The sequence below is a fragment of the Alosa pseudoharengus genome, unplaced genomic scaffold (genome assembly GCF_046254945.1).
Source record: "Alosa pseudoharengus isolate Yale_2024_CS ecotype anadromous, Long Island Sound unplaced genomic scaffold, YU_APseudo_1.1 YU_APseudo_1.1_scf_17, whole genome shotgun sequence".
NCBI classification, from domain to species: Eukaryota; Metazoa; Chordata; class Actinopteri; order Clupeiformes; family Clupeidae; genus Alosa; species Alosa pseudoharengus.
Genome location: NW_027468640.1, coordinates 1438697 through 1464540, shown reverse-complemented (window position 1 = coordinate 1464540; position 25844 = coordinate 1438697). Strand labels below are relative to the sequence as shown.

Genomic DNA, 25844 nt, shown 5'->3' with positions numbered 1-25844 from the left:
TTCATTCCAAAATCTTGGAATCAATAATCCAATCATAACATCAGACAACAGAGAACATGGCTCATTCAGATCAGATAGGTGTGTGTTTTTATAACAATGTGTGTCTGAGTGTGTGTAAGTAAGTATAAGTATACTTACTTGACTCAAGATGCTACCCAACTCCTGGTTCAGGCAATAGTCATCTCACGACTCGACTACTGCAACGCCCTCCTGACAGGTCTCCCAGCCTGCGCAGTGAAACCCCTTCAGATGATCCAGAACGCGGCGGGGCGCCTGGTCTACAACCAACCCAAAAGGGCACATGTACCCCGCTGCTTATCCAGCTACACCGGCTACCTATGGCGGCCCACATCAAATACAAGGCTCTAACGCTTGACAAAGTAGTCTCCGGTTCTGCTCCCACCTACTTGAATGCCCTCATACAGACATACGCTACCTCCAGACCGCTGCGCTCCTCAGACGAACGACGTCTAGCTCTACCTCCGGTACGCTCAGGCCAATCCAAACGTGTCCTCGTTGGTGGAACACACTGCCAGTTCCTACAAGGGCAGGGACATCTCCTCTCATAGGACCACTTACAACAAGTCTTGCTGATCCTAGCACTTACCAGCCGTCTTGAACTGACACTCAACTGTTTAAAAACAGCACTCACTGATGCACTTATTCTTACTGTACTCTACCGTTTTTAAATTGTCCTAAAATTGTTTGTTTTGAGAAATTGCTTTAAAACTTAAACTGTTCACTATGTTGTTAGTCGCTTTGGTTAAAAATGTGTCAGCCAAATGTAATGTAATCCCCAATGTGATCCTGTGATGGAAATTTGGTCTCTGCATTTATCCCAATCCGTGAATTAGTGAAACACACTCAGCACACAGTGAACACACAGTGATGTGAAGCACACACTAATCCCGGCGCAGTGAGCTGCCTGCAACAATAGCGGCGCTCGGGGAACAGTGAGGGGTTAGGTGCCTTGCTCAAGGGCTCTTCAGCCGTGCCTACTGGTCGGGGTTCGAACCGGCAACCCTCCGGTTACGAGTCCGAAGCACTAACCCGTAGGCCACGTGTGTGTGTGTGTGTGTGTGTGTGTGTGTGTGTGTGTGTGTGTGTGTGTGTGTGTGTGTGTGTGTGTGTGTGTGTGTGTGTGTGTGTGTGTGTGTGTGTGTGTGTGTGTGTGTGTGTGTGTGTGTGTGTGTGTGTGTGTGTGTGTGTGTGTGTGTGTTGATTTGTGACCTCAAATAAGGTAGCAAAGATTACATCAAATGTGTCTTTCCTCAAGTAGGCTTACACGTGTGAAACGTGTTTCGTAATATGCTAGACCAAGCTTACGTGTGTGTCTGTGTGTGCGCGTGTATGTGTGTGCGTAATCTGTTCTCTTATCTTATCTCGTCTCTTTCTGATGAGGCCTGAGATTCCACACAGGACGTTAATGACAATTCCCCAGGGTGTGTGTGTGTCATCTACAGGGGCATCTCTGTGTGTGTGTGTGAAAGGGACACACACTTCACCAGGGGCACCTCTATATGTATGTATATAACTGTGTGTGTGTGTGTGTGTGTGTGTGTTTAAGAGCGATTGCATTCTATTTCCTCCATCCATTATTGCAGCCCTTATTAGAGGCTGTCACACACGAGCCCACACACACTTTAACACATCACCACCAGCACACACACACACACACACACACACACACACACACACGAGCCCACGCCTCAGTCTGGGGGAGCTCTCATTTAACACATCACCACCAGCACACACACACACACACACACACACACACACACACACGAGCCCACGCCTCAGTCTGAGGGAGCTCTCATTTAACACATCACCACCAGCACACACACACACACACACACACACACACACACACACGAGCCCACGCCTCAGTCTGAGGGAGCTCTCATTTAACACATCACCACCAGCACACACACACACACACACACACACACACACACACACACACACGAGCCCACGTCTCAGTCTGAGGGAGCTCTCACTTTAACACATCACCACCAGCACACACACACACACACACACACACACACACGAGCCCACGTCTCAGTCTGAGGGAGCTCTCATTTAACACATCACCACCAGCACACACACACACACACACACACACAGACGGCCGATACGTCTCAGTCTGAAGGAGGTCTAACTTTAATATATCATCGCCAACACACACACACACACACTCATAGTGACAGTTACTGATAACCGGTCCTGAAATCATTTCCATTTTAACTGATTATCTTCACACGACCTTCACTCTCCACCTTCAACACACACACACACACAAGCTAACGACCTTCATCTAGAGAAGAGGAGGCACACACACACACACACTAACACACACACACACACAAGCTAATGACCTTCATCTAGAGAAGAGGAGGCACACACACACACACTAACACACACACACACACAAGCTAATGACCTTCATCTAGAGAAGAGGAGGCACACACACACACACTAACACACACACACACACAAGCTAATGACCTTCATCTAGAGAAGAGGAGGCACACACACACACACTAACACACACACACACACAAGCTAATGACCTTCATCTAGAGAAGAGGAGGCACACACACACACACTAACACACACACACACACAAGCTAATGACCTTCATCTAGAGAAGAGGAGGCACACACACACACACTAACACACACACACACTGTTACGTCCCTCCACTACCTTTGGTGCTGTTTCCTTCACTGTTGCTATCATTGTCTCCTTAATTGTGTGCAGGTGTGACCTGTTAGGAGTGGGCGGAGCCACCCCTTTAAATATCTGTGCAGCTGTGCAGTCTAGGAAGACTTGTGTTCCGCTACCACGCATATTGTTGGTCTTCCTTAGGGATGGGCAGAACGAGGCTTTGTGAAACAACGAAACGTTCGAAGCAATTGCGCCGGAATGTGTCGAGGTTTCGAAACAATCCGACACCCATAACTCCATGTTAGCAAAACTAGCCACTAGATGTCACCATCACATTTTGACCGTGAAGCACAACTGCTTCAGACGAAGAATATAAATAGGCAACATGGAACACACGATTTTGTCCACAGCCACGTGGTTGAGTGGTTAACACACTTGCATTCGGCCGGAGCGTCCGGTGTTCGATTCCCTGCTGGTGCTTAGAAATTTCAGACTATATGCCTTCAATAACAAGAATATTTTTATATCTGCCAGTTAGATGTTTTGTTATTTCAGTTTCATAGTACATTATCCTTTGGAATATGCTGGAGAGGAAAATGCTACAATGGTTTTAAAATGTAGGCTATGCTTATGGCCCAGGGTTTTTTTTGGGAACATGTTGTAGGGAAATAAAGGATACATGCGTTAGACTAAACAGGTACAACATGGGACAAATAAACAACACATTTTTTGTATGTCAACATACATTTTTATTTAGGAATAACAGTTGTTCTGCCGTCTTGGCATTTAATCTGTTTCTTGTTTTTGAATAAACCTCCCCAGCCTTGGAAAAAATTCTTTCACAAGGCACACTTGTTGCTGGCATGCACAAATATTTTTTGGCCATCACAGTTAGGTTTGGATAAACCACTCTCCTCTCCTGCCAGTATTTCAAAGGGTCAGCTGTTCTTGAAATAAAGGCATCAGTCATATATTTTTTTACTTCTGCTACTATCTAAATATTAACGTCACTAGACTATATCTATCTAAACTATCGCTCACTGTCTGTCTCTAGCCTGTCAACTAATCTATATCATTAACCTATCAATCACAAGAATGCACTATAAATCGCTATAGCTCTATATGTCTCTATGTCGCTATATCTCTCAAAATCTCTCTCCTCACAAAAAACCCACAAAGATAGGATGTGTTTGAATGACTTTTAAGCATTCTGGGACTTTGTAATTTAGATCAAACAGGTGTTTACTCGGGTAATTGGCTCGCGCGGTAAGGTCCAAACCAAATTGAAACACCACGAAGCCATGGTCACGTGACATGGGCGTTTTGAACCACACTTCGAAACACTGTTCGAAACACTTGCGTTTCGGAAGCTCGACACTGTTTCGAAACGTCAGCTTCGAGCGTCACATCCCTAGTCTTCCTGTGTTGGTCCTGTTCTGTTATAGTTAAACTCCCTTTTTCTGTTGTTTTGTAATTTACCCCATTGTTTAAATAAACCCCTAGACAAAAAGAGCCCAACTGACATTTTTGTCATTCTATGTTGTGGCCAGTGCGCCTGGTCATAACATTTGGGCCTTCGTCCGTTTTTGAATCTGGTAGGTATTTATTTTTTAGTGCGATTTTTGGGTAAGTACCTTAAATTGTTCTGGGTAGAGAAGCGTGCACCTCAATTAGTAAGCCGCCGGGCAGACACTGAGTCTGCCACTTTATTATTTTAGTTTCATTATTTTTGGTGGTATCCTTAGTCGGTACGTTTCGGGGGTTGTGGTAGGCTGCGCAATCGGTCTGCTGCGTCCTCACAAGCTCGAAGTTTAAAGTACACCGGGTAGGGGGATCCACTGAAGACTAGTGAGGTTAGTTAGTTTTTGTTTTAATTGGTAAGTAGGGTTGGGGTGTAGCAGCGAATCTCCCAGTCCTCCGGTACTCTGTTTTTGTCTTGATTAGTGCATTGCATATAGCTACTGTAGTAGTGTTTAAACAGGCTGAGGTCAAGGTTGGCTGCAGTGATTTTCGGGGCTTTTGCCCATTCGTATGTCTAACTTTTCCTCAACTTGTCAGTATTGTGGCGTGGTTTTGTGGTCATTTTGGGGATTTTGCTGACTTTGTTTAGATTTTGTAGTCGTGTAGCAGCCTGTAGTAGGCCTAATTTGTTTTGTTTTATTTTGGATTGTTCTGCTATATTAATCATGTCTGTAGCTCAGGAGTTTGTGGAAAACCCTTCTGTAGAGGCGTTTAATAGTCTTAAAAAAGACGAACTTTTGGAATTGGCTACGTTTTTTGAAATTGAGTTATCCGCTTCTGAGAAACGCCTAAAACAAAGCATAAAAACTGTCCTGCTACCAGTTTTGGTAGAGAAAAGGGTTCTGCCTCCTGTTGATATGAGTGAATCTATCCGTTTAAAGGAGCTTTCGATTCGGGAGAAAGAATTGGATAACGAGAAAGAATTGTTGCGCTTAAAAGCCACAGAGAATGAGCTAGAGATTAAACGTTTGGAGTTTAGAGCTAAGCAAGAGAATATTGACATTCACACTGGATCTTTTGACGTTAGTAAAAACATTAGGCTTGTGCCACCTTTTATTGAGCGAGATGTGGAAAAATATTTCCCACACTTTGAGAAAGTTGCGTCCACCTTGAAATGGCCTAAAGAGGTGTGGACGCTTCTAATTCAGTCAGTCTTAACTGGCAGAGCTCAGGAGGTTTATTCATCACTGTCACTTGAACAAAGTGCGGATTATGATTTGGTTAAGGAACATATTCTTCGCTGTTACCAACTGGTTCCCGAAGCATACAGACAGCGCTTTCGGCGGTTTAGAAAGACAGAGCGTCAGACTTATGTCGAGTTTGCACGTGAGAAAGAGGCTTTATTTGATCGGTGGTGTTCATCAAGGGAAATAGACAGCCGGGAAAAGTTACGAGCCCTGATTTTAGTTGAAGAGTTTAAAAACTGCTTGCCCGATGCTGTAGCTACGTACCTTAATGAACATAAGGTCGAGTCTCTGCAAGAAGCTGCTGTCTTGGCGGACGAATTTGTACTTACACACAGGGTATTTTCCGAAGACGGGCAAAGGCCTAGGTCTCAGTTCATTCACACAGGAGTCCAGTCTACCAGTCGCTCAGAGCAGGCATGTTTCTATTGTAAGAGGCCTGGGCACTTAGTGGCAGAGTGTCCAGTGCTGATGGAGAAACAAGCTGCTAAAGGCTTTGGGCTGATTACAGCGGAGTTAAATTCTGCGTTGCCCTGCCCTGAGTTAACAAGCTAACGACCTTCATCTAGAGAAGAGGAGGCACACACACACACACACACACACACTGACGGGTTTCAGTAACTGGTTTTGGTGTGTGTGGTGGGACAGTGACTGGTTGGACACTCACACAGAAGATGTGTCCAGGTCATATACACACACGCACACACACGCACACACACACACACACACACACATACACATACACATACACACATACACTGACGGGTTTCAGTAACTGGTTTGGGTGTGTGTGGTGGGACAGTGACTGGTTGGACACACACACACACACACACACACACAGATGATGTGTCCAGGTCATATACACACACACACAGATCCCCCATCCTCCATTTCACCCCCCCCCCCCCACACACACACACATAATTTCATCACCCCCCTCCCACACAAACCATTACGCTGTGGATTCGACACAGAAGCATGAATCAGCCTTTAGTGTGTGTGCGTGTGCGTGCGTGTGTGCGTGCGTGTGTGCGCGTTGTAACGTGACTAATCTGAATCTTTTATTTCTCTTATTTTATGTCTCTGGGGTGCCAGGCAGTATTTGCTGCCAATTCAAATGTAGTCACAGTTAGAGCGAAACTATCACACAAATCAAACAACAAACACGTTTTATAAGTTTCAAATCATATATTGTGATAGTTTAAATTAAACCAAAAATATTCATACACAACTTAAATAATCGATATCCCTCCATACAATCAAAAATAAAATGCTATTTAAACAAAAAGGGAAAGTATGAAAGAGTCTGAGTCACTGAAGGAAAGTGAGTTGTGGAATATGTTGAATTAGTTGTATACTGGTGGAAGGGAAACGTGAACTCGGAGATGAGTGTGGAGTTACCAGCGGGAGACTAGCCAGGGGAACTGCAGAGTAGGCCTACGACTTGAACCAGGGATTTTTCTTACACAAAGTAGTTTGAGCCTATTTTGCTCAGGATCCGCGCTGCTTCATAGTAATTCCTCAAAGGGATTAATCCACAAGGGTACGATCCAGAGGAATCCAATGTAACTATCCAGCGTGAAATCTCTCTTTAAAATGCTCCCGCCATGTCTCACATGCCCTCGGTAACAACTCTCTCCGATAGAGCTTCCTGGTAATTAGCGCTCTCTCCCCGCAGGTTAGGCCAAGCAGCCTTTTATCGTCAGTTGACTGCTGACTAAAAGGACCCTGAGCAAACTGATCAACATCTTGGACAATGAATGCCATCCACTCTACAGCACTATCAAAAACCAAAAGAGCTTGATCAGCTGGAGACTTTGCTCACTGCCATGCACAACTGACAGACTAAGGAAGTCAATTGTCCCCAGGGCCATTGAACTGTTCAATGCTTCACTAAAGGGAAGAGGAGATATATACTTCTCTGCTTAGTCTGTCTGCCTCACCACCCTCTCCATGTTTGAGTACTGACTGCCCACTACTGTTTTACTACTGTTTTACTACTGTCCACAGCCTAATGTTTTACTACTGTTTTACTGCTACACTGTTTTTTTCATGCTAAATTAGCACACATGACCAATGGCTATTGCTACAATACTGAATGGCTGTAACCCTATTACAGCAACCTATTTTTGCAATGACACTTTTTATATTACCTTGTCTACATTATACATTACTCTCTTATTTGTCCATATTATTTATGCTGGTCTCTAGACCTTATTCTTGCACTGTTGCACTACTGTTGGACTACTTTTTGCACCTTCACCATGACCCTCACTCTCTTGAGCACCTCACCATGCACACAGAACTACAGGCCAGTCCCGGCCCTGTCACTGCAAGCGTCTCATGCTTGTTCACCCTCAAGCACACTGTGGATTTTTTTATTTAATTTATATAGTATATTTAGTATTTAGTTTTATTCATTTTTCTTATCTTCAACTGTCTCTATTGTACAGTGGAGTTTTGTTATATGTATATACTTATATTTACCCTTTCTGCTGTAAGTGCATGTTGTGTGTGATGTCTGTATGCTACTGAGACCTTGAATTTCCCCTTGGGAATCAATAAAGTATCTATCTATCTATCTATCTATCTATCTATCTATATATCTATCTATCGTGAGAAAAGTAACTTTCATTTTATCATATTAGATTCTGCACCCCATCTCCCTATCCATTCATCTCAGTGGAATACTTTTTCCCTCAACACATGTCAAACCATATATCAGAATAAGCAGCAGACCTTAAACGAACACAAAACTGTAAAGCATTCTCCTGTACAGTTAGCCATTCTAGAGTAATCCGGTTTTAAATTTGCAGCAATCAGCATGTTTCCATGCAGCCAAAAAACGGCTTCGAATCAGTTTATTGGGAATAAACCGAATATGCGTGTGTCTTGTAAACACCTTATTCTGATTGAAATAAACCGAAAAAGACCATATTCGGTTTACTAATAAACCGTTTTGCACAACCTTGCATATGCCTGTTTTAAACGGAATATTGGGTCATGAAAACACCTTAAACGGAATATGCTCCCAGAAGGAAGTGTGTTGTAGGCCTGCACATGCTCAATTTGCACAGAATTAGGATAAAATGAACCAATTGTCTCTCACACACTTTCCTAATCATGGCGAAACAATGCGCACACTTTTGGAAAGAGGAGGAGACAAACGTATGTCTTGCAATCATGCAAATGCAATGGAGTTTATCAATGGGAGAAAATGTCATAATAGCAACGTTTTTAAAAAGATTTGTAAAAAACTTAAAGAGGCTGGCTATCGATGTACGCCTGAACAAGTGAAATACAGGTGGAAGACCCTGGAGGCGTTATATTATTTAGCCTAAAGAGCGAATTCCACCAGCGGAGATTGTAATCTGTAAATATCTGTAAATGGGTCAATGACGTGACGCTCAATTTTTTGTATACATATGGGTTACATACATTTAAAATTGTTAAAATTTGAAAATAATTTGACAAAATTATTTTCAAAAATCATTTTCATCAAACCCTAATCTTAAAGTTTTGGATTCATTTAATTTTTAAAGAGTATTAACTGAATTTGGGTAAAATTGTCAACACGGTGTAACCACAAAAACATGAACCAAATAATTACACTTGTGTAAAATTCTCTCCAAAATCCCTTCTAAAATAATCTGGCATGATCTTGCACAAGAACTTTTCTATATTTAATACAAGTAATGAAACCCCATTGTTCTGAATGTTTGAATTAATATGGGGTCTGTAATTGTGTCTGTCACATCAACCACTTAAAATGTCAAGTGGTGTAACCACCATTTAAGAAGCAATTTTGTATGTATTATGTCAGAGAATTATGTGACAGGAAATTATGTCATAGAGAAGGACCCTTCAAGACCCCAACTGCTATGAGTCAAGGTTAGCAACTCTCTTAAAGTAACATAATTGTGTTTTTAGGCCATGGCCAGGCAAGCTTAGGTTACATGTCAAATGGTATGACCTCATAATAATCATAAAATATTCAATTTAATGTAAAAACTGTGTTTGAATATTCACATAAAGGTGAAGTGTGTACATAGTTGTCCATAATAATGCCTGCAAATTTTGCTTTTAAATAGAAATGTCAAATGGTGTAACCGGTTACACCATTTGACTCTTTTCTGTTTGAGACCAGTTAGATCAGGGGCCTGTACTACGAAGCGGGGTTACTGGCTTATCTGGGTAACTTCGAGAGTAACTTGATCACGTGTGGCGTAACTTCCCGATTAACCCGTACTACGAAAGGTGGATAGGTTTTAACCGAGGTATGCTGCCATGGCAATTTACGCTGCATCTCAAACCTGCTCTGAGCAGGTTATGTTCTTGGTTAACCCGAGGTTTCCGTTAACCACACCCTTTATAAGTACCACCCCTCCACTAACAATTTCTCCCGAGACATGTCGGCGTACCTGGATGATCCATACGACATTGGAGAGCAAATCGTGAGGGACTCTCTTCGCAGGGCGAGGGGTTTTAGAGACCGCCAGAAAATATATAGGCCTATAGCCTACCCGGACGATATTCTCTATGAAGAGATAGATATTCAGCCGAGGGAATTCGTTATCTTTGTCAGATGATCTAGGAAGACGTCTCATAGCAATGCCCATACGTGGACATTCATGTATTCCATCGGTAATACTGAACATCTGAGCAAGAATAAATCGGACATATAGTAGGCCTAATAAATTAAAATCCCCATTTTAACAAACGTATTGAATTGAATGTCATAATACTGTACCCTGCACATAAAGGCTACACATTTCCACAGCACCAGAATCCGACCGAATGCCTCCTTCAACCCCCTCCATAATCGGCCTTCCACTATTATTTGCGATGGCCAACTCCTCTGCTACTGTAAAACACTCTGGTGCCTTACAGTAGTGTTCAAAGACACCTTTTTCTTGTTAGCTGTAAAACAGAGGCCAAGTGAAGGCTATAAGCATAGGCCTACATGTTTTCATAATTAAGAAATATTAATGCAAGCTATGACTATATAAACCACTATTCTGAATAATGTGTTTGTGTTTCATTTTCACCTGCTGCCATGTGCGTTTGGCAATGGTGTTGCATCTGAAATGTTCACAGGATTAGGCATACACTAAATCAGTCAATGGGGCTACTTAAACATTCAATTATCCTTATTACTGTAATCTATATGCCCACTTCTAAATTGTGTTGCATCTGTAGGCATTTCTATGAACTCAAAATAAGCAATTTAATTATTTCAACTCATTAAATACATTCCGCAAGCTATTAATCCTCCGTATTTGAAGAACATGTGGAAATAAAACTTTACTTTTAGGCATTTAGGATCTGCAATACGTTGCCAACAGCCTTGCCTTGCTTTGTTCACTGCCGACGTATTTGATTTTTGTCGTAGAGTGGGTTTTAATTCCTCATAACTTGTCATAATAATTGTGCATTCCTCATCCGTAAAATAAGGTGATCGCGTCATCATTGAAAGTGGTGACTTGCGCTGCAACCCGCCCCTTTTATGTGAACGCGCACAAACTCCAATGAGGTTAACCCCGGCTCAACAAATCAACTTCATAATCAGCGTCGTAGTACCGATTAACACCACTTAAGTTAACCAGGTTTTGTCAACCCCGGTTTAACAAAGTAACCCTGGGTTACATCTGGGTATGTTAAGCTCCCTTCGTAGTACAGGCCCCAGATTCAGGGCCAAGAGTATGTAATTTTAGGTGCCAATTATATTATTTTTATAATTTAAATAGTGACTAACTGTTTAGCATGAACAATAGCTTTAAAAGGGTTTAATTAGATTGCAATTTAAGCAATTTTTTAAATGTCAAAGCTTTTCATTTTAAATTTAAACTTCGATAATTATTTTTAATATTTTATTATGATGTATGTAAACTAGGGCTGTCAATCGATTAAAAAAAATAATCTAATTAATTACATACTCTGTGATTAATTAATCTAAATTAATCGCATATATAATTTTTGCTGTGAAAGTATTTTAAATATTTAAATTCAAATGAATAATTGAATAATCAGCATTAGTGACATTAAAGTTCAAAAACTCTTTTATTATTATTTTCACTGTTCAAATAATGGCCATAATAATCTATGATATGACCTAATATGCTGAGGAAATAAATTCAAAAGTGCTTCGGGAAGAATTAATACTTCCCTCAATGTCAACACTTGCAGACATTGCAAAGGACTTTATTTTCAACACTTTATTTTTATCAACACCATCAGGCCGTTTTTTAAAAGTAAATGTTCCAATCAATGATCTAAGCAGCACATTTTCTTCTCTCTCCTTCATTTTACAGTCTAATTTTTACTGACTAGAACGGCTCGGGGTCAAAGGTCATACGGAATTGATTAATCTGCACTAATTTTTTTAATCAGTTATTTTTTCTCAAATTAATTAATCGAAATTAATCAGTTTTTTTGACAGCCCTAATGTAAACAGTATGTTCAAATTATAAATAAATAATATAAATACATTTATTATATATAAAATATGTCTCTTGTCCCCCAATGGATGCCACTTACAAGCAAGAAAAACTTGTCTCGCCACAGAGTGCATGTGAACGCAGATCCTGCTGTTGGTTGGTTGTTAAGAAATTATCATACCCACTTTTTCACTCACTCTTATTCTTCCTCACACAGACTTTGGGCCCTAATTTAGCAATATAAAATGCATGGTCACTAGCAAATAGCGTAAATACATTTAGGGGTTTGTCCAGTCCACATTCGGGGTGGTTTTGTTATCAAACGTCAGGTGCCTGGCGCAAAAAGGTGGCTCTTATGTTTCTTAATCAGTCATGGGTGTGTTTTGGGCTTAACATCCTTTAAACCAATGAGGAGAACATCGGTCATTCCCTTTAACAGCAAGCAGGGCAACTTTAAACAGCGCATCAGTATTTTGATAGTCAGCGGTGTATTTGAAGGAATCTGCTTGTACGCAAGACCGTATGGAACAGGTATTCCACTAAGCCATTCTTTACTAAAACCGAGTAGAGTATAGGCTACACACATCTGCACTTGTCTATTATTTGAACATATAGGCAAAGTGAAACTAACTTCACTGTGGTGTCATAGTCAACGACAAAACAGTTATACACAGTTAATTACTTTCAATATTGACTGACAATGGGTTACCAGCAAAAACATAGCCTGAAAAAAGCAAAACCCTATAATGTTCGAATGACTGAATAAATAACCTAAGGACATTTATTCTGCAGAGGAATTGCTGCTTACATCTCGTGACAGTGACGTGTTTCATATGCGCCTTTCGCTATAGACCAGGCTTTTCTTGGTCAGTGGCGTAATGCTTTTTAGACGGTATAAGATAGCGATTTTTAGATCATGTGCCAGACAACACCTTATGTCGGTAATTGCCACACCCCTGGGCGCATTATTTAATAAAAGTGAAGTGTAAGATAGGAAAAAACTTTGCGTCAGAATAACAATACGCTTTGCACCAGGTTTTGCATTTTCACTCTCTTTGAAAATAATGGGTATAGATTGTATGAGAAATGAATTGAAATCATTGAGAATTGAAACACAAGTTTCTTCATTGATGTTATGAAATGATATTTGATATGGAATATGATGAATGACATGAATACATATCAAAATATCCAATTCAGTTTACCTTGATGCCTATTTTCTGTGTCAATTTCTTGTCCTATTGCTATAAACGTTTTATGGTCAATTGGTGTAACCGATTTATGTCAATTGGTGTAACCAGTATTTTGTCTAAAATACTAATAATGTACAAAAAAATGTATATGGATAATGATTTAATACTCTACTTTACTGTAATAATGGTTGTTTAAACCATTTTTACTCAAATGGTCAAAGAATAGACAGAAAACAAGATGTTTACAGCATATGGTCTTGGCTCAGTACAATGAAAAACCCATATAATTGAAATTTAGAAATAAATATAATAAAACATATTCTCATAGGGTATTACAAAATAAACTAATAATTTCATGAGAGCAATTGCATGAACTCTAGGAGGTGTGAAATATTAGATATTTGTCATTTTTGTGGTTACACCATTTGACAATTTAACAGGCTGTTAGTTCTATCTTTTGTTAAAAAATAGCATACACGTCATATTAAATAATATGAATACAACAGAAATACAAAGTATACACTTTAGCAAACCTCAGGCATGTTTTGTTTTAAAGGTTTAAACATATTTTTAATTTTCTCATCTTACCAACCCTTATCTGTCACTGACCCAAATATTAAAATCAGAGGATATACAGCTGACTGAAAGAGTAGCCTTAAAGGGAAACTTGGCAGGATTTCCCCCTCTGCTGGAGAAATTGTGCATTATGCTTTTTCAAACTGTGGGAAAAGGTAACGATAAAGCACATGGATTTGTTTACAAGCTAGCGAACGGTTAGCATAAGTTTGGCAGAACTATGTGGATGTTACAAGGTAAAAGAGAGAGAGGAATAGTTCGCACACTGAAAGAATTGACTTAAACAAAGTCTACAGAAAGAGTTTGTCCATTTAATTTTGGGAGCAAGAGCAGACGTTTCAGCCGTCCGGCTATTCTCAAGGCACCTAACCCCTCACTGCTCCCCGAGCGCCGCTGTTGTTGCAGGCAGCTCACTGCGCCGGGATTAGTGTGTGCTTCACCTCACTGTGTGCTGAGTGTGTTTCACTAATTCATAGATTGGGATAAATGCAGAGACCAAATTTCCCTCAAAGGATCAATAAGAGTATATATACTTATACTTATTCTTACTTACTTAAATGAAGGCCAAGTGACCGCTCAATGGTGTTTTATGCCCCCAACATTGTCTTCCAGGCAGCCTACCCCTAACCCTAACCTTAACCCATGCCTAACCCTAGTGCCTTCCAGGCAGCACTGCCTTGAAGACAACATTGGGGGCATAAAACACCAAGAAACCAAGTGACCTTGCCCCTAAAGTTACGAAATTCCAAGCCTGACGTGCAGTGATGCCTCGTAGATAAAAAAAAAGGCTGGAGATTTATGTGGCATCGAAATGAGGCGGCGAAATCCATGTTGTTATTCGAAGACGTTACTACTATCTGCCTCGGCGCCGATTACCTATTGGAACAGAGTTTCGGTGCCCAACCCTACTCGTACCACACACTCTATAAAGAACCCAGAGAGAGAGAGAGAGTGTGTGTGTGTGTGTGTGTGTGTAGCATACCGAGGCATGTGTTGAAACACTCTGGTTTATTGTGTAGAAGCGGGTCATGCATCTTCACATATAAAACTGCAGCTGACTATGAGGATGAACATACACACACAAAGTAGTGGACCCCCCCACATGATGGACTGTCCCACACAGTGGACCCCTCCTCACAGTGGACCCCCCCGCACACATGATGGACCATCCCATGGTCCAGACCCCAATCCCAGAGCAGTCATGGGTCAGGCGGTGGTGATGTCATGGGTCAGACTGTGGTGATGTAATGGGTCAGTTTCTGGGACCAGCATCACATACATAAGTGTTTATGCGGCTATTTCTTGACAAAAGTTATAATCTAAAAAATCACATATCAAAACACACCAGCGGCATCGTTACATGAGTCTGTTTGAGTCGTTATTCACATGGCCATCGTTACACGAGTCTGTTTGAGTCGTTATTCATACGTGGCCATCGTTACACGAGTCTGTTTGAGTCGTTATTCATACGTGGCCATCGTTACACGAGTCTGTTTGAGTCGTTATTCACATGGCCATCGTTACATGAGTCTGTTTGAGTCGTTACACGAGTCTGTTTGAGTCTTGATTCACATGGCCATCGTTACACGAGTCTGTTTGAGTTGTTATATACGTGGCCATCGTTACACGAGTCTGTTTGAGTTGTTATATACGTGGCCATCATTACACGAGTCTGTTTGAGTCGTTATATACGTGGCCATCGTTACATGAGTCTGTTTGAGTCTTGATTCACGCATGTGTTCACACCGTGGTCTCGTGTTTCCAGAGTCCAGTTCTGATGTTTCCAGAGGCGGGTCGGTCGGGGCCGAGTATGAGGGGGTTCTGGGGGCTGCTGTCCTTCTGCAGTCCGGCGGCGCTGGCCAAGTTCAGACCGTAGCTCTGTGCTTTGGGGCGGGTCTCCATACCCAAGGGGAGGGGCATCATATTGGGGAGGGGCATCATATTGGGGCGGGGCTCCATACCCAAGGGGAGGGGCATCGTGTTGGGGCGGGTCTCCATACCCAAGGGGAGGGGCATCAAATTGGGGCAGGGCTCAGACTCCAGGGGGTGGGGCATTACTTTGGGGCGGGGCTCCGTGTCCAAGGGGAGGGGCATCACGTTGGGGCGGGGCTCCGAGTCCAGGGGGAGGGGCATCACATTGGGGCGGGGCTCCGAGTCCAGGGGGTGGGGCAGTGCCTCACTGGCTCCTGCAGCTGAGTTCACCACAGCCCCGTTACTCAGCCCAGAGCCCGGCTCGTCCAGCACCACAGAGCCCAGCCCCGGGTCCGCACTAGAACCTAGAACCGGAAGCACGGCGTTGCCCAGGCTGGTGGGCAGGCTGGCGGTGAGACTGGTGGGCAGGCCGTTGCCCAGGCCGGTGGTCAGGCTGGTGGCGTGTGTGAGCGTGAGGTTGCTGGCGTGTGCGTGGGTGCTGGCCGTGGGCAGGGGCAGGCTGTGGGAGGTGGCCTTGTGGCGCTCGTGGCGCGGCCGGCGGGTGAGGCTGGCGCTGCCGTCGCTGCTGTCGGGCGTCATGTGGCGCTGGCGGTAGGCCATGTAGGCGGCGCGGCGGCTGGCCCGCGTGTGCGTGTGCGCGTGGTGTCCGCCTCCTCCGCGCCTCTGGGGGGCGCTCTCGCTCTGCACGCTGCCCTCCACGCTGGTCGGCACGTCGTGCGCGTACTCCCGCAGCACGGTCAGTCGGCCGGCTCGCTCGCGCGCACGCGCACGGTTCTTATGGTGCCGCCCGTTAGACACGCCCCCCGCGTGCCCGTTAGACACGCCCCCCACCACCGCGTGCCCGTTAGACACGCCCCCCGCCCCCCCTGCCGGCTGGCCGCACACGTTGCTCGGGGCGACGGTGGGGGGGGGGCGCATCAGCATTAGGTCCAGTGGGGCCACGTGCATCTTGATGTCGTTGTCCAGAGAGTGTTCCGTCAGGCTGTTGTCCAGCAGGGTGGGCGGAGTCCTGCACTGGGCCGCCTCCACCTGCAGATTGGTCAGCTTGGCTGACGGACGCAGGCTCGGAGCGTTCTTATTGGTGCAGCAGGAGTCCGTGCTGCTGTGGGCGGGGCCGCACTTCCCCTCGCCGCTCCCTCGCGACGACGGCGGCGCTACCATGGCGACGGTCGACCCCGGCAACGGCGGCAGCGTGAGCGGGGCGAGGAGCGCGGGGGGGCGGCGGGCCGGTCGCCGGGGGCAACAGGAGCAGGAGCGCGCCCAGAGCAGACGCAGGTCTCGCCGGCCCACACCGTGGTGCCACAGCAGGAAGGCCGCCAGAGCCAGAGCGGTCAGTCCGAACAGGCAAGAGCCGGACAGCCCCAGCGAGGGCCAGGAGGGGTCCTGAGACACGGCCAGCGCGCCGAACGCCCACAGGAGCAGGAAGAGTGGCAGCGTGGTCGCCACGCCGACCAGCTGCGCGCGGAAGCTCTGCTCGTTCTCCAGGGCGGGGGCGGGGGGGTCGGGGGTCGTCTCCACGGCAGCCAGGTGCTGCGCCTCGTCGCCGGGCGGCTCCTTCAGCTCGTAGCGTCGCTCGGGGTGACGGTGCAGCTGCAGCGTGATCAGCAGGAAGTAGACGCAGTCCACGAACACGATGAACGCCAGCGGACCGAAGAACGCGCCCAGACTGGGCTCCCAGGCCATCCAGCAACTACGCCAAGACACACACACACACACACACACACACACACACATTAGAATACACACACACATTAGAATACACACACACACACACTATGGGGCGGTGGTCACACACACACACACATACACACACACACACACACACACACACTAGAATAGGAATACACACTCACTATGGGGCAGTGATCTGGCTGCCGTAGTTTTTGATGTTGGCTGCCGCTGTGATGCCGCATACGATGATGGGGATCCCTCCTCCAATCAGGTAGAACCTGCACACAGATTACACACGTCAGCTCACACACACACACACACACACACACTTTATATACCTCTGCTCTCTCTAAACACACACACTTTATATACCTCTGCTCTCTCTAAACACACACACTTTATACACATCACTAACTCCACTCCACACCAACTCTACAGCATAGACACATGTCTGTTGCCATCACTAACTCCACATCACAGACATTTGTGTTGCCATCACTAACTCCACATCACACACACATCACATTAGGGCTGCACGATTATGACCAAAATGATAATTACGATTATTTTGATCAATATAATATACGATTATTTATCACGATTATTAATTAATTTTAGTGACAAAAATATTTTTTCCCTAAACATATTGGACTTGCTATCTGGCCCAAATTCTTCCCCTCACATTTACTCCCCTAAATTACTGCAAATATAGATTTGACTGCGACTTCCAAACAACTTTCAAACAAATGTTTTGTGCGTGCTACTTTGTTAATATTTGGGAAAACGCCCACCGGGAATCCTCCCAACGCTCCCCATTAGCCACTTAAGCTCTGCTTCGTGTTCATGAGTTTACTGTAATCGTTAGTCCAGGGGTGTCCAAACTTTTTGACTGAAGGGCCACATTGGGTTTTGAAAATTGGCCAGCGGGCCACTCACAAATAATAATAATAATAATAATAATAATAATAATAATAATAATAATAACAATGTTTTGTATTATTTAAATGACAAAATAATTTTGTTGTAGAAAATTAATTTCTTAAGAAATACTGCTAATTTGATGCTGTTTAATTCATTTAAAAATGGTGCACTGTCACTTTAAGACTCTGCCAGCTCCACTCAAATATAGCCTATGGCTAGTGCTGTGCCTATGGCTAGTGCTGGGCCCTCTCACAGTTTATAAATGGTCAGTAGTGGGAACTACTGTTGCCATCGCCCTCTCTCCCACGCCCAAATGCGTCCCCAATTAAATGGACTAGCATAACGTAGTTAGATCTGCTGCAACGGAGGTTCTATGTATCTCGATGTGACAAGCTGTTTTGACATTGACATTGTTAACGTTCTCTAAGAAGAGTGTAAAGCAGTTTGCAGTAGCCTAAAGTTAACCACAACGTCGTCTATCGCTGGAAAAAAATAGCGAGCGGCCTATGATAAACTAATAAATGCTCGGCGGGCCGGATTAAAGTGCATGGCTGGCCGCAGTTTGGACACCCCTGGTTTAGTCATTTGTTGATATGTAAAACACTGATGTGTAGGCTACATTTTCATTATTGTTCACTCGTTTTGAGTAGGCTGTGTCTTGAAACGCATATGCATTGTAGGTTGCACATGTAGCTTATAAAATACATGAATAAAATTCACGGATCCCGTCGTTAGCTCAACTCTTATTACAGTATAGGCTATCAGAGGAAGCAAACAAGGACTAAAAGTTAACGTGATAAAAAAGGCATGTGTGGTTTACGTCATGTGATGTGTTTCACGGTATGAGTTGAGAGCCCTGCTTTGCTTATATTTTTGGTTAACTTAACTTGCCTGAAATCCGAAATATTTTCGAACAATGGATGATCCGCTTCGAGGGACAAGCTCTTGGCCTTCTGCAGTGCCACACATTTGATTTTTGATCGTCGTTTATTGTATAGTCTAACTAGCCTACTAATAGTTAACATAATGTCACTAGTCCACAGTGCATCAGGCTGAGCAGTGCAGGGAACAGCTGTCATTGGTAGGCTGCATGCAGGCACATGGTCAGACAGGTTTAAGGAGCGCTTGATTTGTTTTGTAGCGGAGCGTTCTATGGGTTGCCAGGTTGGTTCTATGGGTAGAGCATGCATTTGAAATATCGCTCGATCACGCAAATTTGATCGTGGGAAGCCAAAATCGTGATCGTGATTAAAATTCGATTAATTGTGCAGCCCTACATCACATGACTGTTGCCATCTTTATCTCCACATCACACACACATCACATGTCTGTTGCCATCACTATCTCCACATCACAGACACGTCTGTTGCCATCACTAACTCCACATCACAGACATGTCTGTTGCCATCACTAACTCCTAACTCAGTCCAACTCAGACATACAGTGGTGTGAAAAAGGGTTTCCCCCCTTCCTTATTTCTTATTTTTTTGCATGTCTGTCACACTTAAATGTTTCATATCATCAAACAAATTTAATAGAAAAGTATTTAGTGACGTAAGGTGACACTAAGACACTAACATTTATATTATCAAATTAACAGCAATTCTAAGGATTTTGAGCTTTATTATTTTATTTTTAAAACACACTGATATTATTCTGCAGGAATCTGCACATAATTGTATATGGTCCACACTTAAACAACCCATGAACATGAAATCTAGGTTACTATCTAGGTCTGTTGCCATCACTACCCATGAACATGAAATCTAGGTTACTATCTAGGTCTGTTGCCATCACTACCCATGAACATGAAATCTAGGTTACTATTTAGGTCTAACCATGTCAGAAGGATAGACACTACATGAATGTAGCGCAGCACATGAATAATTTATTAAGCACAGAGTGAATGCATTAGTTTCTGTTATTGCCTAGGCTATAGGCTAGCTTACTTATGATGAGGCTTACGTGTTATGAGGTGAAGCTAAAGATGAATAAATATGCTGATCAGCAGCTCAGACGGCACAGGACTCGCCCCGGCTTCGCCTAGACTCACAAAATTAATTTGTCAATTAAACCTTGCTACTATTGTCTTATCAGTGAAGATTTATTGATGGGTAGCCTCATTTATTGTGATAGTTTTGTAGTCTACCTGAGCATGGCTCTGGGAGGTGCTGGTGGATCGTGGGAGTTTTAGTCTACCTGAGCATGGGTCTGGGAGGTGCTGGTGCATTGTGGGAGTTGTAGTCTACCTGAGCATGGGTCTGGGAGGTGCTGGTGCATTGTGGGAGTTGTAGTCTACCTGAGCATGGGTCTGGGAGGAGGCGGTGGCTCGTCCATCTCCTCGTAGCGTTTGGCCTTGCGGGTCACCTGCTTATAGATGTTCCTAGCCGTCACACCTGACCACAGCGCAGTGGCCAACGTGGAGTAGTGAAGAACAATCCCCACCTGAGCAGGCGCAGGTGCACACACACACACACACACACACACACACACACACACACACACACACACACACACACACACACACACACACACACACACACACACACACACACACACACACACACACACTTATTACATACAAACTACAAACACACCGCTTCTTCATGTCTTAGGCACACTACACAAGTACGAATAGAAAACACAATGACAGAGAACAGCAAGTTACGTGCTTGGAGTGGGGTAAATACAGAGGGGCATAAGGGCAGATAGGGAGGGCAGTAGGGTAGATAAAGGTGGGGGTAGAGAGAGACAGAGAGGGGCATTAGGGCAGATAGAGAGGGGCATTGGGGCATATTGAGAGGGGCATTGGGGCATATAAATAATGGCATTAGGGCAGATAAGAAGGCATCAGGGCAGATAGAGAGGGGCATTAGGGCAGATAGAGGGATATTAGAGCATATAGAGAGGGGCATTAGGGCATATAGAGGGATATTAGGGCAGATAGAGAGGGGCATTAGGGGGCATATAGAGGGATATTAGGGGGGCAGATAGAGAGGGGCATTAGGGCATATAGAGAGGGGCATTAGGGCATATAGAGGGATATTAGGGGGGCATATAGAGAGGGGCATTAGGGCATATAGAGAGGGGCATTAGGGCAGTTAGAGGGATATTAGGGGGGCATATTGGTGGCTGGTACTCACCGCCTGGCAGACGCTGGCGTAGCGGGTCAGGTTGATGCCCCCGATGAAGGTGGCGACGGTGAGGAAGATGTGGAGACACAGGTTCACCAGCATGTGCCAAAACTTACGGCTCACACACACACGCCTGCAGATCACACACACACACACACACACACACACACACACACAATGCGTTGGTTCATATTGAGATTAGGTAAATGTGTTGATTCATGTTGAGATGAGGTAAATGCGTTCGTTCATATTGAGATTAGGTAAATGAGTTGGTTCATACTGTAATTACGACTGCGTTAATTGTGCAGCCCTAGTGTGCAGTAGAGGTGTGTGTGTGTGTGTTTATACAAACCTTTACCCCTGGGTGTGTGTGTGTGTGTGTGTGTGCGTGTGTACACCTTTCCCCCTGGGTGTGTGTATGCGTGCGTGTGTGTACACCTTTCCCCCTGGGTGTGTGTATGCGTGCGTGTGTGTGTGTGCATGCATGCGTGTGTGCGCGTCTGTGTGTGTGTGTGTGTGTGTGCTACCTGTGGTGTTAGAGGTAGCGGGTGTGCGTGTGCGTGTGTGTGTGCGTGTGTGTGTTACATGTGGTGGTAGAGGTAGCGAGTGTGTGTGTGTGTGTGTGTGTGTGTTACCTGTGGTGGTAGAGGTAGCGTGTGTGTGTGTGTTACCTGTGGTGGTAGAGGTAGCGTGTGTCTGTGTGTGTGTGTGTGTGTGTGTGTGTGTGTGTGTGTGTGTGTGTGTGTGTGTTACCTGTGGTGGTAGAGGTAGCGTGTGTGTGTGTGTGTGTACAGTGGGTCCCCGTTAAAAATTGACACTTCATTCACGATAATGGTGATTCATGCAGCTGGGTGAAATGTAAGTACAACTGCAGCCGCTTGGGGGCAGCATAGTCCGCTGTGGCGTTTCACGGTCGAACCAGACGGCGCATTCGACAGCAAGGGCTGTGATTGGCCGAGTTTTCAGTGCGTTTCTCTGTGTTTTTAGCAGCCCCTGCAACATGCTAGTCCACTGTAGCCTAAGCCTTGTACATAATGTTAAACATAGTTTTGGATTCAGTGGCAAGATTTCTTGATTGTACAGTGTCTGTCTCTCAGTAATGTTTTAAAATGAGAGCTTCGTCAGCTGGCAGTAGGCTACTTTGTCGGTAGTCATGAGAAGTTCCCTTGCTAACAGAACATAAATATGCTGCCCAGAAACCTTGTGAATAGTTCTGATTTTTTTTACTACACTAACGAGGTTGAAATATAGCCTTTGCCTACAGCATCTCCTTAACAGTAATGTTAACAAAATGACAGCATTCATATGACAAAGGAAAACGAATTCGGTCACTCAAGACTGTGCCACAGCAACCAGTGTAGGCTACAGTCCTACCCAATAGGCCTACTCGAAGCAGATAGCGTTGCCTGACGGTCGAGTGGGTTAATGCACGTATTTCCAGAACAGGTCTGCAACTTTCAGGCAGTTCTGAGTTCGAATCTAGGCAGGAGCAGAGCCATATAAAGGCCTATTGTTATCATTTTTTGCAAGGTGTTGCTCCTGGCAATACTTGTTTATAAGACGTTTGGTGATTAATTGATAGCTGTTTTTGGGACACGTTAAACGTTCTTTATAATGAGCGCATCCGGGGAGTAAAACGACTGTTACGCGCTGTTACAACTGTAGGCTACAATGATTGCAATACAAAAATATGCGCGTGTTAGTTTAGTTAGTTTTGTGATGTTTTGCACTTTTGCCTCATGTGTTTTCAGGTTTGAGGGCTTTTTTGGCACGATTGACCTTGGTTAGACTGCATATGTTATTTCTCCGTATGGAAAATAAAGTCAATTTTCGACACACGTCTGTTATCAGTTCAATAACAAGTGTTGCTTGTTAAAACATGTGACTAGTGAAACTCAAATGATTTTAGAAATATTTAGCCAAAGCCAAAAAGTGTTAGAGAAGGAGAGACGCCGGTGCAGCTCAGATGTCTTCTTAATTTTCTTTATTCTTTAGTAAAAGGTGTAGAACATTATTAAACTTTGACTAACGTTTTGATGTTCGTTAGTCAAAAACATCGACACATCGAAACGTTAGTCAAAGTTTAATAATGTTCTGCACCTTTTACTAAAGAATAAAGAAAATTAAGAAGACATCTGAGCTGCACCGGCGTCTCTCCTTCTCTCTAAAATATCTGTCCTGGCCTGGTTGCAACGGATTGTGGCCAAACGACAGAAGCGCGGAGAACCCTCCTTTGTCTACCAAAAAGTGTTACTTTGTGCCCCGCGCTCCCCCACTGCTTGTGAAAGAAGGGGATGGGGGAGGGGGGCTTAACGTGAAAAAGCTTAATGTCACAAAACGGCAATGAGTCGTTTTAGGCTACAGGCCTTCATAATGGTAGGCTACAGGAAGTGGGGGGAGGGTATGGGATGACCAGAGCCGTCATCTATCGTCTTTCCAGGCACACAGCTCGTTATATAGCCTATCGACTGCCTTAACAGATAGGCTTTGCTCTTGGGTTTGGCCTCAATGCTCTTGTTGCTTGCAGTTTGTTAAATAAAGCGATGCAGATTACATTATTTATTTCTGATTAATTGAGTCTTTTGATGTATTTTGCAACATTTGCTTGTTAGGCTGGGCTACTGTCAATGTCCTGTACAGGTCAATGTTCAACAATTGCTGGTGTAGGCCTAGGCTATTAATCAATTAGGGACTGTTCGTTATTTATTTAATTAAGGGGCTACCAGAGGAGTTTTGGGAGCGTTAGTCAAAAAAGACGTGACCCTACCTCGCCAGCAAGAATTTTTTCTATGACCCTCCAAAGTGATTGAGAAAAAACGCATGACCCTCCCCAGTCCCAACAATTTATTGATGCCTTAGGCTACTGGGTCAATTTGGGAGCTTGCATGCTACGACTCCATCCTTGAAATGCTTTGAAAAGGCTGTCGTTTGCACAATTTCACAAATAATCACCGGGACCGAAACAAACCTGTCAACTTTTCCCGGGTTTATCGCGTATTTTAACTTTTTACTCGCTGTCTTAGGAGGAGCTGCAGGGCCGTCGCAAGGGGATGCGAGGCCCTTTTCACTTACGTGCATGAAATCATGCGATAGCTTACTTTACACATAGCCAAGGCTACCGTCGGTGTATTTTAATAGTAGCCTAGTCTAAGCTACACCAGCTTACCTTTAAGAGGGGAAATTCAATTGTATAGCCTATAACATTAGCTGAGTCACATATTTGGCCATATGGTGTTTATCATAGGCTACATCACGAAACCAAATAGTGTAACAAAGGCGAACACTTTAACAGGGGGAATTAATTGGGCATGAATCATTGTGCTGAACGGTATTTGTCAATGAGCAGAAACACACACGACATTCAAACTATTGATAAGATGTACTGGTCTGTATCTATAGGCTAACATTGGACAAATAAATGACACTGACTCGCCATATCCTGACTCAGGAAAAAAAACATTTTCTTGCTTTGCCGCAAACTCAGCAATGAAATCATAGGCCAGTTTGCAGGTAGCCTAACGTCTTTCATAGAAGGGAGAGCCCAGTCTCTCCTGTGACATGGAGGTGCGCAAATAGTTTTTAATAGCCTGTTCAACTTCGAAAAGCTTCGTTCACCCGATGCCAGTCACTGATCGCAATTTCAAAGTTCGGAAAGCTTCATCTTTTTAAGTTTTAAGTGCAGTGGCCCCTATCTGCCCCCTTTGGAATTATATCTCGAGCCTATTATAAGGTCCAGTGCGTTATGTCCTGGGATTCGGATGTGCTCAAAAAGAAAAGAAAAAACACTTTTTTATAGATGGTTATGAGGAGCAATATGAGAGAGAAATTTGATGATCATTGATCGTTGTTTTGGGACGTTAAGCCTTTTCCATAGGCGTCAGTGAAGGAGATTGAAGAATGACCATTTTTTTTATATGAAAATATTTCTTAACTACAAAAACTCAGTGTCTAAAAACTCAGAGTCATTCAGACTCAACCCTCTTGTTGTTTTATTATCTTTTTCGTTGTCGTTTGAACGTTGGCAAGCAGGCATGTTGCGGCTGCAATTTAAGTGAAATTTCTACAGTAGGCCTACAACATGCTGTTAGGCTGGGCTACTGTCAATGTACTTGTACAGGTAAATGTTCAACAATTGCTGGTGTACAGGTTATATAATCAACTAGAAATGCAATTCCAAGGAATTACCAGTGCATGAAAATGCTAAAGTTGTGATGTAAAATATCATGTATAGTTAAAATAGATAATACAGAGATGGTTACTACGGTGATGCTAGGATAGACATGGTGGTTGCATAGCTTAATAAAAATTAGACTGTTTAAAAGCTGAATGTAGATAGTTTAAAAGTTGTTGATAGACAGTAGATAGTTTAAAAGTTGTTGATAGACAGCTAGTTTAATAGATAGTTTAATGATAGTTTAAAAGTAGACCGTTTAAAAGTTGAAGGTAAATAGTTTAAAAGTTGTTGACAGACTGGAAGTTTAATGAATGTTGATATTCAAATAGTTTAATGGCTGTGTATAGGTAGATATTTGACGATAACTGAAAGTTGGAACGGCTCTAATGTTTGCTAGCAGTTATGCTAAGATTTTTAATTCTGCTAACCAATGC

At 43.7% G+C, this 25844-nt stretch overlaps 1 protein-coding gene across 1 annotated transcript in view; it reads right to left on the bottom strand.

Moving 5' to 3' along the window:
- Positions 1–14358: 14358 nt before the first annotated feature.
- The window catches only part of adgra3 (adhesion G protein-coupled receptor A3), a 74551-nt gene continuing 63065 nt past the window's right edge, over positions 14359–25844 (bottom strand). The window contains exons 16-19 of the mRNA XM_076288440.1: positions 21246–21369; positions 20402–20547; positions 17364–17459; positions 14359–17200 (exon numbers count right to left, since the gene is read on the bottom strand). Of these exons, the coding sequence (XP_076144555.1) occupies positions 15319–17200; positions 17364–17459; positions 20402–20547; positions 21246–21369 (2248 nt within the window). The 3' untranslated portion in view covers positions 14359–15318. The remainder of the gene's footprint in view (positions 17201–17363; positions 17460–20401; positions 20548–21245; positions 21370–25844) is intronic.